At 42.0% G+C, this 13,359-nt stretch overlaps 1 protein-coding gene across 50 annotated transcripts in view; it reads left to right on the forward strand.

Moving 5' to 3' along the window:
- The window catches only part of CELF2 (CUGBP Elav-like family member 2), an 866,142-nt gene that overhangs the window by 793,482 nt on the left and 59,301 nt on the right, over nt 1–13,359 (forward strand). For 37 of the 50 annotated variants that reach the window (XM_074000974.1, XM_045361822.3, XM_045361824.3 and 34 more), the window contains 3 exons: nt 2,881–2,960; nt 6,984–7,142; nt 11,376–11,439. In XM_074000974.1, the coding sequence (XP_073857075.1) occupies nt 2,881–2,960; nt 6,984–7,142; nt 11,376–11,439 (303 nt within the window). The remainder of the gene's footprint in view (nt 1–2,880; nt 2,961–6,983; nt 7,143–11,375; nt 11,440–13,359) is intronic. The other 13 variants (XM_074001008.1, XM_065519967.2, XM_074001006.1 and 10 more) reach the window with 1 other exon arrangement.

A 13,359-nucleotide genomic window follows, 5' to 3' on the forward strand; every position in this document is an offset into this window, starting at 1 on the left:
TTAGTATAAACCCATACATTGGAGGCCTAATCCTAAAGCCACCTGTGTGTTTTTAGTGATGTTGAAATGAAAACTAAAATCTATCCATAGGACTTACCGAGACCTCCTGTTTTAGAGAAATGGCAATGGTTAACAAGCTACCATTGTAAGAAATAGTTGACTCTGAAGTTGCTTGACTTCATCCAGAGTGACACAGAGTGACATTTTTCAACAGGCACTCCCACTTTATAAATGACACCGTGATTTTTTTCTCAAGTAATTGAACACAGCACACAATGCAGAACTTGACAGAAACCCCTAAGGAGACAGCTTCTCTCTTACTGCACCACTGCCAATAGAATTAAAAGGTTAAAGAAGTCCTCAGATGTGTCACACCATTTTTTTGGGTGGGATAAGGATTGTATCATTGGAAGCATCAGTCAGGCTTTTAATTGCATGGTTGTTAGAGGAAAGGGCAATGATTTGAGTTTATAGAAACAGAATTGTATTGTTCTATTGGTAATACTTCTGAGGCCTGATTATTGCTGTATCTTTCTCACTAAGTTACTTTAAAAAGTTCTGCATATATGAAATTGTGGCAAATGCATAAACTGTGCCTTATTGATTTTTGTTGACATTTTACATGTTTCTTACGCATTTTTACCCTCCATTTGGAAACTGTCAGCTTGGCACATGGTACTGGATAATAAGAGCAAATGAAGTGAATGCAGCAATCTTCCTGACTATTAAAAGCAGAATTAGCCCAGCCTCCGCTTGGTTTCAAATCTATCTCCAGTAGATGATTTGCCTTTTCCTCCATTGTAGTTTCAAGACAAGAAGTGGAAAAATAAAAATCTCTTAGTGTTATTTCCTCTGTTAATAACGCCAGGGATGATGAAAATGCTTCTGAAGAGATGTTACTTGGAAACAGATGGTAAATTTGGATCATCTCAGAGCTCAGCATCAGTATGGAAGCCAGTGGAGGTCCTGTCCTCTGTCCCACACTTACATCATCTAGCTGCCTTAGAGAAGGCCACCAAATTGCTTTTATTGATGACAAAAGCTACAGTCAGTCTTAGTACAGCTAGAGTGTTCAGATAGTGAGCTTCATCTGCTGCCGTGCTGTCAGAGAACCACGAGACAGCACGGCATTCACCGTGAGCTGGACTTCATTCCGGCTTCTTCAAGCCAGCTTAGCCAGGAGGCGAATGTGAGATGAGTTTCTCATGTACTCCGAGTTTTTGTGTATTAAAAATTATAGCATGATGCAAAAAAAAAAATGCATTGACTTATTTTCATGACTGGATGTCGTTGTGCTTTGGGGATAACAGGCAGGCATTGCTTTCTCTTATTGCTGTTTGATTAAAAGGTGCCACTACAGTATTGACTTGATAATCTCACCAGGTACTCGTGCAGAGCAAAAGAAGAAACTATATTTTATGGCTCACAAATTGATTTACATAAACCAAACAATCTGCTGGTTGTTTGAATGCAGAATGTTCTATTTTGCTTATTGGCCACAGGGGCAACAATCTCGCATTGTTGATGCCAGAATTCTGCTTTTCATGCATTCACTCTGAAATGACAATAGACTTCAGCCTCTCAGTGTTTAGATCTGCTTCATTTGGAAATCTTTTAAGTAGTAATAATAATGTTTTGAGGAAATTGAGTGGAACACTGAATTATTCTCTGATACCTAAGTTCAAACTGTGCAAGGCTGAAGAAGCTGAAAATCAATGCACTTTTAAAGTCATTAGAGATCATAAGTGAAATAAGTCTGTTGCTTTAGCTAACCTTTTAGTGTGCTGTGGTTTTATTATAAAATCAGCCTGAATCTGCATTAATTTCACAGTCTTTTTCTCTAAGAAGCCCAAGGGTGCATGATGAATAAAATGTAAATTTGAGAAGGCACTGTTTTTATTAGTGAAAAGGGCAATGAGCCATGTAGTTGAAGCAGTGACCTGCATGGTGGCCAAGGCTGGTACAAGAAGCAGGAACAGGCACTACAGAGTCTAGTTCTTTTACAGCACAAGAAAAAATAGGCACAGAAAGTTTCACTGGTCTTCCGGCAGATATTCAGAGAAATGTACATTGTCTAGTGTATGTTAGACTTAAGGTCAAATCTTTGATACGTTTCAGAAATTGACAAGTCTCAAAAGTCTTGAAGATTTTATGCAAATAAATGACAATGCATATTTTTTACATTTTATAGCAGTATTGAATATTCTCAGAGTAATGGAGCATTTGTTTTTATTAAAATTAAAAATTACTAAATAGTTTGTAACAGATTTGGTATGTTTGTATTTGCATAGCAACAATTTATATTTATACATACATGTATATATATATATATATATTTTTTTTTTTTTTTTAACTACCTGGAAGGGATTTAGATACATTTGTTTGCTGACATTTTGAGCTCTTGAAATTTATTTGCTAATTTGCCCTTGGTGTGAGGATTTTCTTATTTGCCCCTTCAAAAATCAATGATAAAATTTGAAATACAAAGCCTTCATGTGTGGATGCCCTCAGTAAAGATCACCAGTCAAGGAGAAAATGGAAAATAGCAACTTTTTATTTTAGAAAATGCAAACTAGATCTTGCTGATTTCAAACCCTGTGGCTAAAAACAGTACCCAACTTCCTCCCCTAGTTTCCATTTAAAAAATAAACTAATAAATAAATAAATCTTTCTGCTTTGGTCAGATTAGCAAGTCAGCACTGTGAATAAAAAGCAAAATAAGATAAAACCAAAGAGAGAAGTTGTTTTATTTTTATGTACTACTGAGAACAGTGTCGTCTTGTGGCAGTTCTCGTAGACTGTGTTGGTTTAACAAGCGTCCAACCCTTTTGTCTTGTTGTTTTTTGTCTTTCCTGCTCCCTGTCCCCTTGTTTCCCACAGGCTGTGCGTTTGTCACATTTTCTACAAGGGCAATGGCACAGAATGCAATCAAAGCCATGCATCAGTCTCAGACCATGGAGGTACTGTATCATCTGCCCTTTCTTTGTTTTCTTTGTGCAAATGATGGGGAATGGTAAAGCAATTCTCTCCTGTGTGGATTGTTCACATGACAATCACAGATGTAAACTTTCACCATCTCAGTTTTCATTCATTCATTCTCATTCTCTCCTCCTCTCTCTCTCTTTCTCTATGCATTTTTCCCCTAATGACTTGAAATGCATTTAGTAAAACCTTCCACTTGCTCTCCAGTTATTTCTTTTGAGCCTTTTATTGCAGTGGCACGGGTCCTGCGATGTAAAATTGTGAGCACTTGAAGCCAAGTGTCATTCCAGACCTAAAGGATCAAATACATTCCCCACCCCAGGGTCGGTGTGGATGAAACAGTAACAGCCTCCCACCCCAAATTACTGCTTGCCCTGTGCTAAGTCCCAGGGTTCGTTCTTTTATACAGGGTCAAGTTATCTTCCATCTAGTCAAACCGCCTTGTGGTTTTACATCAAGATTGTTGGAGAAAGTTAATATTTATCCCACTGCATTTAACATTGAAAATGCAAATTTGGAAAATAGGATTTGTCTCCTTCCTAAAAAAAAAAAAAAAGAGAGAGCAATAACAAAGAAACGTAATAAAGGCTCAAATGTGGTCTCCTAATGAGAGATCATGGCTTTAGGAGAAGGTAAATACCCTGGTGTGGATGTACACCTACGAACCTAGATAGATGGCTCTGTACTTTTAGTCTGTGATTTGGGTCATGGCCTTTCAGAATTTTGCACAAAAGCATTCCAAGAGTGATATGCCGTTACTTCTTCTGTATTGTCTGATAGAATCATTTGGGAGTGCATGTTCTGCTGTATTATGTATACTGTATCTTTGTGTATGGGTGATCTTTTCTGGAGGTGGCCTTGTGTTATCTGAAGCCATGTTTTCACATTTTGAAAAAAGAATATTTTCAATTTTATTTAATATGCAAAAAACTTTTTTCTTGATTGAGCTTCTGTTCCCCCCCCCCCCCCATTTTCTTGGGGTTTTATTTTTTGTTTGTTTTTGTTCGTTTTTTTGCAATGCTGCCTCTCCCAAAGCATGCTGGGAGCTAAGTGATCATTATACGTCATGTTTTGTGGCAACTCTTTTATAGTGAATCGAAAGGTGGGTGCAGAGGGGGGAAGGAGTGTGCATGGCATTGTCATTCAGTGTTTACTGTACTTTTCTGACTTGTGATACCAGCATTGCAAAGCCTATTGTCTTTTTCGAACATTGATCTTGACTTTGATATTCCTAACATATCTTATATAATCACTGTGTTTTCCTTTCAGTGCAATGCATTTTTAAGACACTCACAACCCCCTACCTGACGGCAAGCTCAGGTGAAAATCGGGCATGATAGGAGATAATGAGCAGGATTTGGAATGTCTAGGAGGCTAATCTTGTCTGACACGCAGTTACACATGTGATGATGTTTTGCTTCCCTCTTTCTGTTACCGAGGCTGCTCCATTCCTGTGGATTAGCCTGATTTCCAGCCACATTTTAATCTTCAATTCAGTTTGAAGATTAAAATGAAAGTGCTGTTAGAAGCAAAAAAAAAAAAAAAAAAAGTCTTTACTTGTATTTATCTTCCATATACGCGTTTCATTCTTATTTTTATTTCTTGTAATTTAGTGATTTGTACCCAAGTTGGTCTTACCTGAGATAATTTGGAACCTCAATTCTTCAGTGTTTCTGTTAGAACCATTGTGATCCCCATCCCTTCCCTTGGAGCCCCCCAGTAATGCTCAGAGAGCCACAGAGAACCCACGGGAGACCATGTAACCCTGTGTTCCTGTAGGAGGAGGACTCAGAACCATAAAGCAGAACTGAGCATGAACCAGGCTGAGAAACAGTAGGTTCCCATCATGGAAAGAGTTGGTTTGACCACTGGGGCATATTTATTCCTAAGCCCTTGATCCTTTATTATTAATATCTCTATTATTTAAAAACCAAATTTGGTGTACTTGTTTTAAAACCAGACATTCATGCTTACACAGAGGAGCCCTCTGACACTTAAATTTCTTGTTTAGTTTTTTTTTTAATTGGCATTTAAATAGGAGGTTATACATTATGCAGTCACATTATAATTGTTTGACTAACGTTGTTTATTTTTTAGCTAATTACATTATTTCCAGGACTCTGGCATGTATCTTTAACCAAGATGTATTACCTAATTCACAATGATGTGAATGTTGAAAGAACAAGGTCTTAAAAACAATTAATTTTATATCGTGCCTTTTATTTCTCCACTTGCCTTCACTCTATCCCTGCCCTGTGTTTCATGGTTTAAAAAATTATTTTTTAAGCTATAATCATTGGCCTAATTTTCTGCTTTTATATCATTTTTTACTATTTAAGGAAGAAAAAATAGATGTTCTGTTAGGAGAGATGCTATAATTTGTTATGGAACAAATTTGATGGAACAATGACAACCCCTTTCCATGCAAAACCCCCTGTCTACGTAATCTTCAAAGTATGTTGCTCTCTTTTAAGTGAAGTACTGAAACATGGAACAGATACAGAAAAATGAATTACAAATTTTTTTTAAACGATGGAAATACTATTTTTGTGCAATTTGCTGACATTTAACATTCTGTACCATGACTCGGCCTACCAGAGCTGAAGACCAATAGGCTGGAAGTTTAACACTGACATATTCATCTCATTTTTCTCACTTTTTTTATTAACAGACATGATATCCTCATGTATTCAGAACTGCACCCCAATAACTACTCAAGGTGATAAGGAAAAAAATAAATGCGTTTGTTTTCCAGAAAAGAGCAACATGACCCAAAGGGAATGGAACAAAGAATCTCATTTAAATAGGAATATAACATTTCTGAGAGGAGAGAGAGAGAGGAGAGAGGTCTATTATCATGCTGAGTTTCAATAAAAGTTTTTATTTTAATCACTTGGGTAGAATTACTTCTTTACACCTCAGCAAAATTGAACAGCTTTAATTGTGATGAAATGTGTAGGCAAGCCACACAAAGGAGAAGAAGAGGCTGGGGAAGGAGGTGGAGACTTCTGCTGAGTTACTTACCAAGTGGCAAATGTTGCAAAGGTGCTTTGGAAAGGAGGCCTTCGTGCTTGGAGTGTTAGGCCCTTATTATCCCTGATGATTTTATCTAGCTCAGAAGTGAACTCTGTGACCTTTGGCCATTTCTTTCTCACTACCCCTACTCCTTGCCTTTTAAAGGAAATTAAAACTGAAAGAAGCTGCTAGAATGGTGAGGTTCATTAGAGAAAGAAGCCAAGTGGACTCCTCCATCTGCTGTTCACGGTCTATCTCCTTTGGCTAGAATGTGCTTCTGTTTTTTGGGTTTGCACCAGCTCCAGGGATGGCGGGTAGAGGGTAGAGCAGTTGTGCTGAGGGAAGAGGCCTCTCTGGAAACGTGAACGGTTACTTTGGAGAATGCCTGTGTTCTCTGAATATCTCCTGCCCTCATCCACATAACTAAAAGGAAGCCCTTCTCCCTATGATTGCTGGGTCGCTAGGATTTTCACAATCCCAAAGTTCACAGGTACATAACTGAAAATGGGAAAGAGGAAAAGATAAATGAATGAGAGACGTGGCCATTCCCATTACAGATTGTCCCCTTTGTCCTCTATCCATCTGTGGACACGGGCAGACACACAAAGCCAAGTCTGTCTTTAAGACGAGCAAACCGCGAAGCTCAATTAAAGAACCTTGGAAGGGTCTGTTGTCGGTAAGGAGGGTCCTGCAAGGTTGAAGGAAGACACAGGAAGAGAGAAGGAGAGGCAGTTTCTAATCAGAGCAAGAAAGCAAGTGACTTCACCGACCACCAGATCCCCCAAAGAAACTACTGGCAGTATCTGGAATTTTCTGTTGATGGTACTGTTCAGAGAAGAAGGAGGAATATCAAACCATTTTAAACCATTTCAGCCCATTCCATGTGCTCCAGCCTAGTGCAGAAAGGTAGCTCCGGTGCTGAGTGTCGTGAGCGGATTCCGCCAGCCTGTAACCCCCTCTCCACTTTCCAATGTGTCTGACCACAGGGCTGCTCTTCACCTATCGTGGTGAAGTTTGCTGACACTCAGAAGGACAAAGAGCAAAGGCGCCTCCAGCAGCAGCTCGCTCAGCAGATGCAGCAGCTCAACACTGCCACCTGGGGGAACCTGACGGGGCTGGGCGGACTGACCCCGCAGTATCTGGCGGTAAGTGCTGGGCAATGCCAGTGTGGTCCTCACCCGCGGAAACTCTGCAAACTGACTTTTCCCCTCCCTGTGCTGAGGCATTCGTTTTCAGTACATTTTCAATCTCGAGGAATTACTGAAATCAGCATTTATGCAGGATATTTTTCCAAGTTAGAATGATTCTGTTAAGAACAGGACTAATTGAATTCCTGCCTGATGTAGGCTGGGCAAAGTCCCACAGGTTAAACTTCTAACCCGTGTTTGAAAGGTACCCCAATGCCCTGAGTTAGAAGGTATGCAGCTGATGATGTCACGAGAGGGAGGCCACTAGGCTGGCGGGCGCATCCTTGTCAGGTCAGGGTCTGCCGCAGCAGGACGTCAGGTGAAATCTCCCAGAACTTCTGTTCCACGATCCTGGCTTTTTGCAGTGGAACCGGGTTGATGAAATCAAGTGTTTCTTACTTCATCTATTTGAAACCAACAAAATTCTATTATTTCAAGCCCCAACAGACCCAGTTCTTTCAGCCATTCCTAACATCTCATGGTGTCTGAACTTGAGCTTTCTGGTTGTTTACTCATGCTCTCCGTTTCACTTTGTCGGTGTCTTTATTGAAACACAGTGACCAGAATTTAAGACAGTCCCCACAGCGAGATCTGACCAGGACAGAGTAGTAACCCCTAGTGTGGACTTGAGGGCGTCTGACTGGAGCTTGAGAGCAGCGTTTGTAGTAACCGTGGCAGATGCGGGCTGGAAGGCAGCCAGTACTCTAAAGATTTTATTTTTATTTGAATTACTGCTAAATTGTGCTCTTCTACCCCATTTTTCTGCTTTGGAACATAAGTGTTGGACTTCACATTTATTAATATAATTTCATATTATGGGTTTGGGCCTTTTATTCCAGCCTTAGAGAGGGTCTGTGTGTGTGTGTGTGTGTGTGTGTGTGTGTGTGTGTGTGTGTGTACCCTACATGTATTGGGTCCTCATTCTGTCATTTTACATTTTAACTATCCCTCTTGGGATCCTGTCACCCATTAGCTTTACTTTGTAGCAGAAGTTGTGCGATTGCATCAAATTATCCTCCCTATTCCACCTTGGAAGGTGAGATTATCCAGCTTGTAGGACAGATGAGGAAAGGGAGACTCAAAGACGTTACATACCACCACCCAGAATCAACCAGCTGCTAGTGGCCGATGGGGCTTCAGCCCTGCGTGTCCCGCTGGCTGGCCATACCGCCTCTTTGAGGACTCTGGGTGCTGCCGTGGGTCACCTTCATCTCTTTAGCTGCCCCACCCCCAGTGCCCAGTGGGGTTTGGTATATAATAACTCTTCAGTCCATATTTGATGAATGAATGAGAAGCATCCTTTTCCTGTCTTCCTCTGTGCTGTTAGCAAAAGCGTTGGCTCAAGTTCCCATCACTTTCTGTCCGTTTCTCTACCTTGTCCATGAAGATACCATGAGAGATTTTGTCAGCTGTCTTGCTAAAATCTGTATTTGCTCTGCCATTTTTTTCTTGACTTATCAGTCTAAAAATTGCTTTTAAAAAAGAAATGAGTCTAGCTTGACATTTGTTTTCCACAAATGGGTGTTGCTCAGATGCTCATAGACGATTCTGTGTACTAGAATTTTTGTCCGAGGCTGACATCATGCTCATTCACCTTCCTGTGCTTTCTAAGAGTCCGGCTTCCCCCATCCACCATTACTGAGACACATGTCCACTCTGTCTTCTAGCACATCCCCTGTGCCCCCACGGCTCACAGAAATCTCTGGCACATGTTTCTGGGACCGCATCTGCAAATTGTTTGTGTACGTGAAGGAGAGTAAATCTCAGCTTCATTTATAGAAACATGTTGTTAGAAGCTCTCACTACGTTTCCCTCTGCCACGGGTGATTCTTTCTTGGCCATGTTTGTTCTACTCCCTTTCAGCTGAAAAGCCCTTTCTCTCAAAGAGCCCTTAGCTACCTTGAGTGGTAGATGCTGACCCTGGCTCACCAGAGGTTGGTTATCCATGGCAGTAATCCTGGGTGGTGGTTTAATGACACTCCAGGTATTTCCACTTACCTCAATAAGTGTTTTTAACTCCTCTAAACATCTTCAAGGCTAGCTTAATTTTTAAAATTTCAAAACATTGAATATGAGGAGGACGTTGGAGTTGATAAGTGCAAGAGAATGAGAAACCCAACAGATGAAACCAAAATAAGGCCTTACTATTACAGTGGACAGTCCCTAGCTTTTCCCACCCCCTCTTCCCCGCTCTCTTCCTCTTTCTGTGTGTGTGAGAGTATGTGTGTGGGCAAGGAATGGAGAGGAATGACTCAACACAGACTTTTCTTGGTTTTAGTACCTGATAGTATGAAGTCCCATAATATCATTGTACCTGAGGCTTGAGTTGAATCAGCCAAGGGTCCCCAACCCCTGGGCTGAGTACCGGTACCAGTCCACAGCCTGTTAGGAACCGGACTGCCCAGCAGGAGGGGAGCAGCAGGCAAGTGAGCATTACTGCCTGAGTCCCACCTCCCATCAGGTCAGCAGCAGCCTCAGAATCTCCTAGGAGCACGAAACCGTTCTAAAGTACACATGCCAAGGGGTCTAGGTTGCATGCTCCTTATGAGAATCTAATGCCCGATGAGCTGAGGTGGAGCAGTTTCATCTCAAAACCTTCCCCTCAACCCCTGGTCTGTGGGAAAATTGTCTTCCATGAAACTTGTCTCTGGTGCCAAAAAGGTTAGGGACTGCTGGAATCAGCTACTGATAATTCCACACTGCTTGGTGCTGTTACCTCAATTAGGATCCATTTTCGAGCCATATCCATGTGTAGGGTTTTTCGTATCAAACTGGAAAGACCTGGACTTGCCCAGAGGAACAATGTTCTAGCTTGTTTCACAGAGCCTCAAATCAATTCTGAAAGCTTTTTTTTTTTTTTTTTGAGACAGAGTCTCGCTCTGTTGCCCAGGTTGGAGTGCTGTGGCACCATCTCTGCTCACTGCAGCCTCCGTCTCCCAGGCTCAAGCAATTCTCATGCCTCAGCCTCCTAAGAAGCTGAGATTACAGGCATGTGCAACCACACCTGGCTAATTTTTGTAATTTAACTGGAGATGGGGGTTTCACCATGTTGGCCAGGCTAGTCTCGAACTCCTAACCTCAAGTGATCCCCCCCATCTTGGCCTCCCAAAGTCCTGAGATTACAGATGTGCGCCACCACACCTGGCTCTGAAAGCTGTTTTTAAAATAGTGAATTAATCTTGTTCTTTCTAAGTACATAATTTGACAACAATATTTCAGTAATAAATGTGGTAAATCTGTGTTTCTGGTATCCATGTACATTTGAATATAGGAGATAACTGTATGCTTGGCGCCACTGCTAACTGTATCTGTACTGGTCTACCTTACCAAAAAGCAGATCCGTAAGTTCAGCCCAACACTCAGTCTTTCACCTAAGTTAACCTGCGGTTCAGCTGAGTTGGACAAGTCCAGCAGCACCCCAGGGGCTCCATGCCTTTATCTCATGGCACCTACTCATTCCGCATGGCAGGAAAAATGCAGCCCTGAAAGCACTAGTGGAAAATGCAGACTTCCTCGCAGGTATATTAATGTTTTTGAAGATTGACATTTACAGTGCGTGACTTCGACGCACATAGCACCAGATAGTTCTAAGTTTTGACGAGCTGTATGTTTCACTCTGCAGCAAGGCCTTTTAAAACGGCTGCCCATTTGCTTGGTCATGTAGTGGTGGCTGCAGCTGTACAGCTGTGAATAGATGCATTCGTGTTCATAGTTACCATGATGATCTTTATGTGGGCACCATGTGCCCACATAAAGTCAGTGAACCCATGTGCTTCTGATGAAGGATGAAGAAAGCTGAACGGTGCTGGAAAGTAGAAGAGAGGGAGGGAATGGACCCTGATTGACAGAGATGAGTTATGGTAACTGCTAGACTACAGAGAGAAATAATTAGTCACGCTATGTTGGTTTCAATAGATTTAACACCTGGTTGTTAAAAAGAGTAAATTGATTAATTGTTTTAAGGCAGCAGTGTTAGTGAGTTTCCCCAGTGTCTGTGTTTCTTAATAGAGATTAGACATGAATATGGATTTACAGCCCCAGCTCTGGGGACCTTCAGTCCATCAATAGGCAATAGCAGCCAACCCCGTAAATGCAAAGTAAACTGAATTTGTCCCCAGTTTAATGAGGGAGTTACTTTACTCTCACCTTCTCCACCTAGCCCTGACTTTGTCCTTGTGCATTCATCCGCAGCTCCTGCAGCAGGCCACCTCCTCCAGCAACCTGGGTGCGTTCAGCGGCATTCAACAGATGGCAGGTAAGTCAGGAAGCACGCCTCTCTTTTTGACTATGCCATTGTCAGAATTTGGGGTTGGTTCCGAGGACAAAGAAGAAGCAGGGGAAGAGAACCAAGAATGGTGATCAGACTTGTTAGCTTTCTGTCTGGTGTTAACGTTAGAACCACCTGCTCTGAAGTGTCTCTGCTACCTCTTAGATTACCCACCCACCTTCACTGTGCATGACAGCTAAGAATGAAGGGGCTGAGAAATCCTGCTTGGCATCTATATCAACAAATGACTAGTCATTTGTTGTTTTTATAAATAAGATTGATTACTGGGGGCTTTCCATCCAGATTCCTATATCTAGGGCAGCCAAATGATTGACACCCCTCTAAAATTTTAATAACAGACAGTCAATAAAAATGTTCTGACCTCTGTAATGAAACCCAGGATTGCAGGCCTATCTTTGATGCGGTTTGCAGCCCCTTGATAACGACAGACAATTAACAGGGTGGCTTTTTTACTGTAGTGCCCCATTTGACAGAATCGTGCATCAGAAGCTTTTATGTGAAAGTAGAATCTTTGTTCTCGAGAAAATCAAAGTGTGACTGCATTTGAAAGCCAGCTCGTTGAAGGATTCCTTCTTCTAATGAGCTGCGCCAGTAGTAACTGAGGTGCGGTGATTAGCGAAAGGTCACTCCTGCCGTGCCACCTTCCGTGCCGATTTCCCTACCTAACATGAGGCCAGGGAAGGCAGCAAGTGCAATAAATCAGAACACAGGTGCCCATTAACCTGCCGTGAGGAATGGTCAGAGAGCCTTTTCCTTGTTTCATTCCAAAAAGGTGGGGGGAGAGGGCAAGGAGAAGAACAGGTTTTTGGCATATTAGAACCAAGCATGGTTTGTTTTAACCAAGGACTCCCTGAATCAGTGCAATGAAACCTGCATGTGCAGAACGAAGCATTTTTTCTTTGTCACCATGAAAACTCCTTTTTTCCATACTGCTGTTTCTTTTTTTAAATATGTATCCTTGGGTTTTGTTTGTTTGTTTTTTCTTGTTTCACTTTGAATGAATCTGGAAAAACTTGCAAGGGGGCCTCTCCCTGGGTGTGGTGTGTGATTGGCAGCCCAGCCGTTGTGGCCCGCGGCTCCTGGAAACTCATCAGCTGACGGTCTTCCTTGACCCGCAGTAAAAACACTACTGAATTCATCGTTGGGCTTTAAATCCATCGGCACCGCCACCTGGTTCCGTTGTAACATAGCTTTTGGATTATTAGAAATAACACATAACTTGAAATGATAGTTAAATCATTCAGCAGCGTCTTTATGAATATGGTTCGGGAAGCTGGCCTTGGAGCTAAGAATCACATTGAATGGTTAATTTATTTTTAATTCTATGAAAGGAGCTGGAGAGAGATAAGTAAAATATTCAGGGGATTTTCTGTGTTTTAAAAGAGAAAACCTCCTGATTGCAAGCTCGAAAATAAATGCTAAGATTTGTCACACTTTCAGCCCATGGGAGATTTGCTTTTCTCGCATGGTATGGACTCCCCGGGATCTGAAATTAGGGGCTTTCCTTAGAGGTGGCCTCAGGCTTTTCTACTCCCACAGTAGGATTATGCAGAGAAGGTCACTGGGTCCTGAGGCTGCTGCCGAGCGTGGTGTCCCGGGTGCACAGCGTGCCCTGTCATCTTTCATTAGGATGTGTGTGCCTGTGCCGCACCAGCCGCAGGTCAGGATGCCAGCCCCTGCACGCTCTGCGTGCTCATTTGAAAACTGAGGGTATCTGGGAGTCACCTTACAAGGTGCCGAGGAGCAGATGGCTAATTTAAAGGCAATCCGTATGTGCTCTGAGCCTCCCGAATTATCAATTTCTTGAATCCTCAGTGTGTGAAATTCAGCACACTAAGTTCACATAGGCTAGGAAATCAAACGCTGGACAGGCCATTCCCTACCGTC

Source organism: Macaca fascicularis, chromosome 9, assembly GCF_037993035.2.
Source record: "Macaca fascicularis isolate 582-1 chromosome 9, T2T-MFA8v1.1".
Classification (NCBI taxonomy): domain Eukaryota; kingdom Metazoa; phylum Chordata; class Mammalia; order Primates; family Cercopithecidae; genus Macaca; species Macaca fascicularis.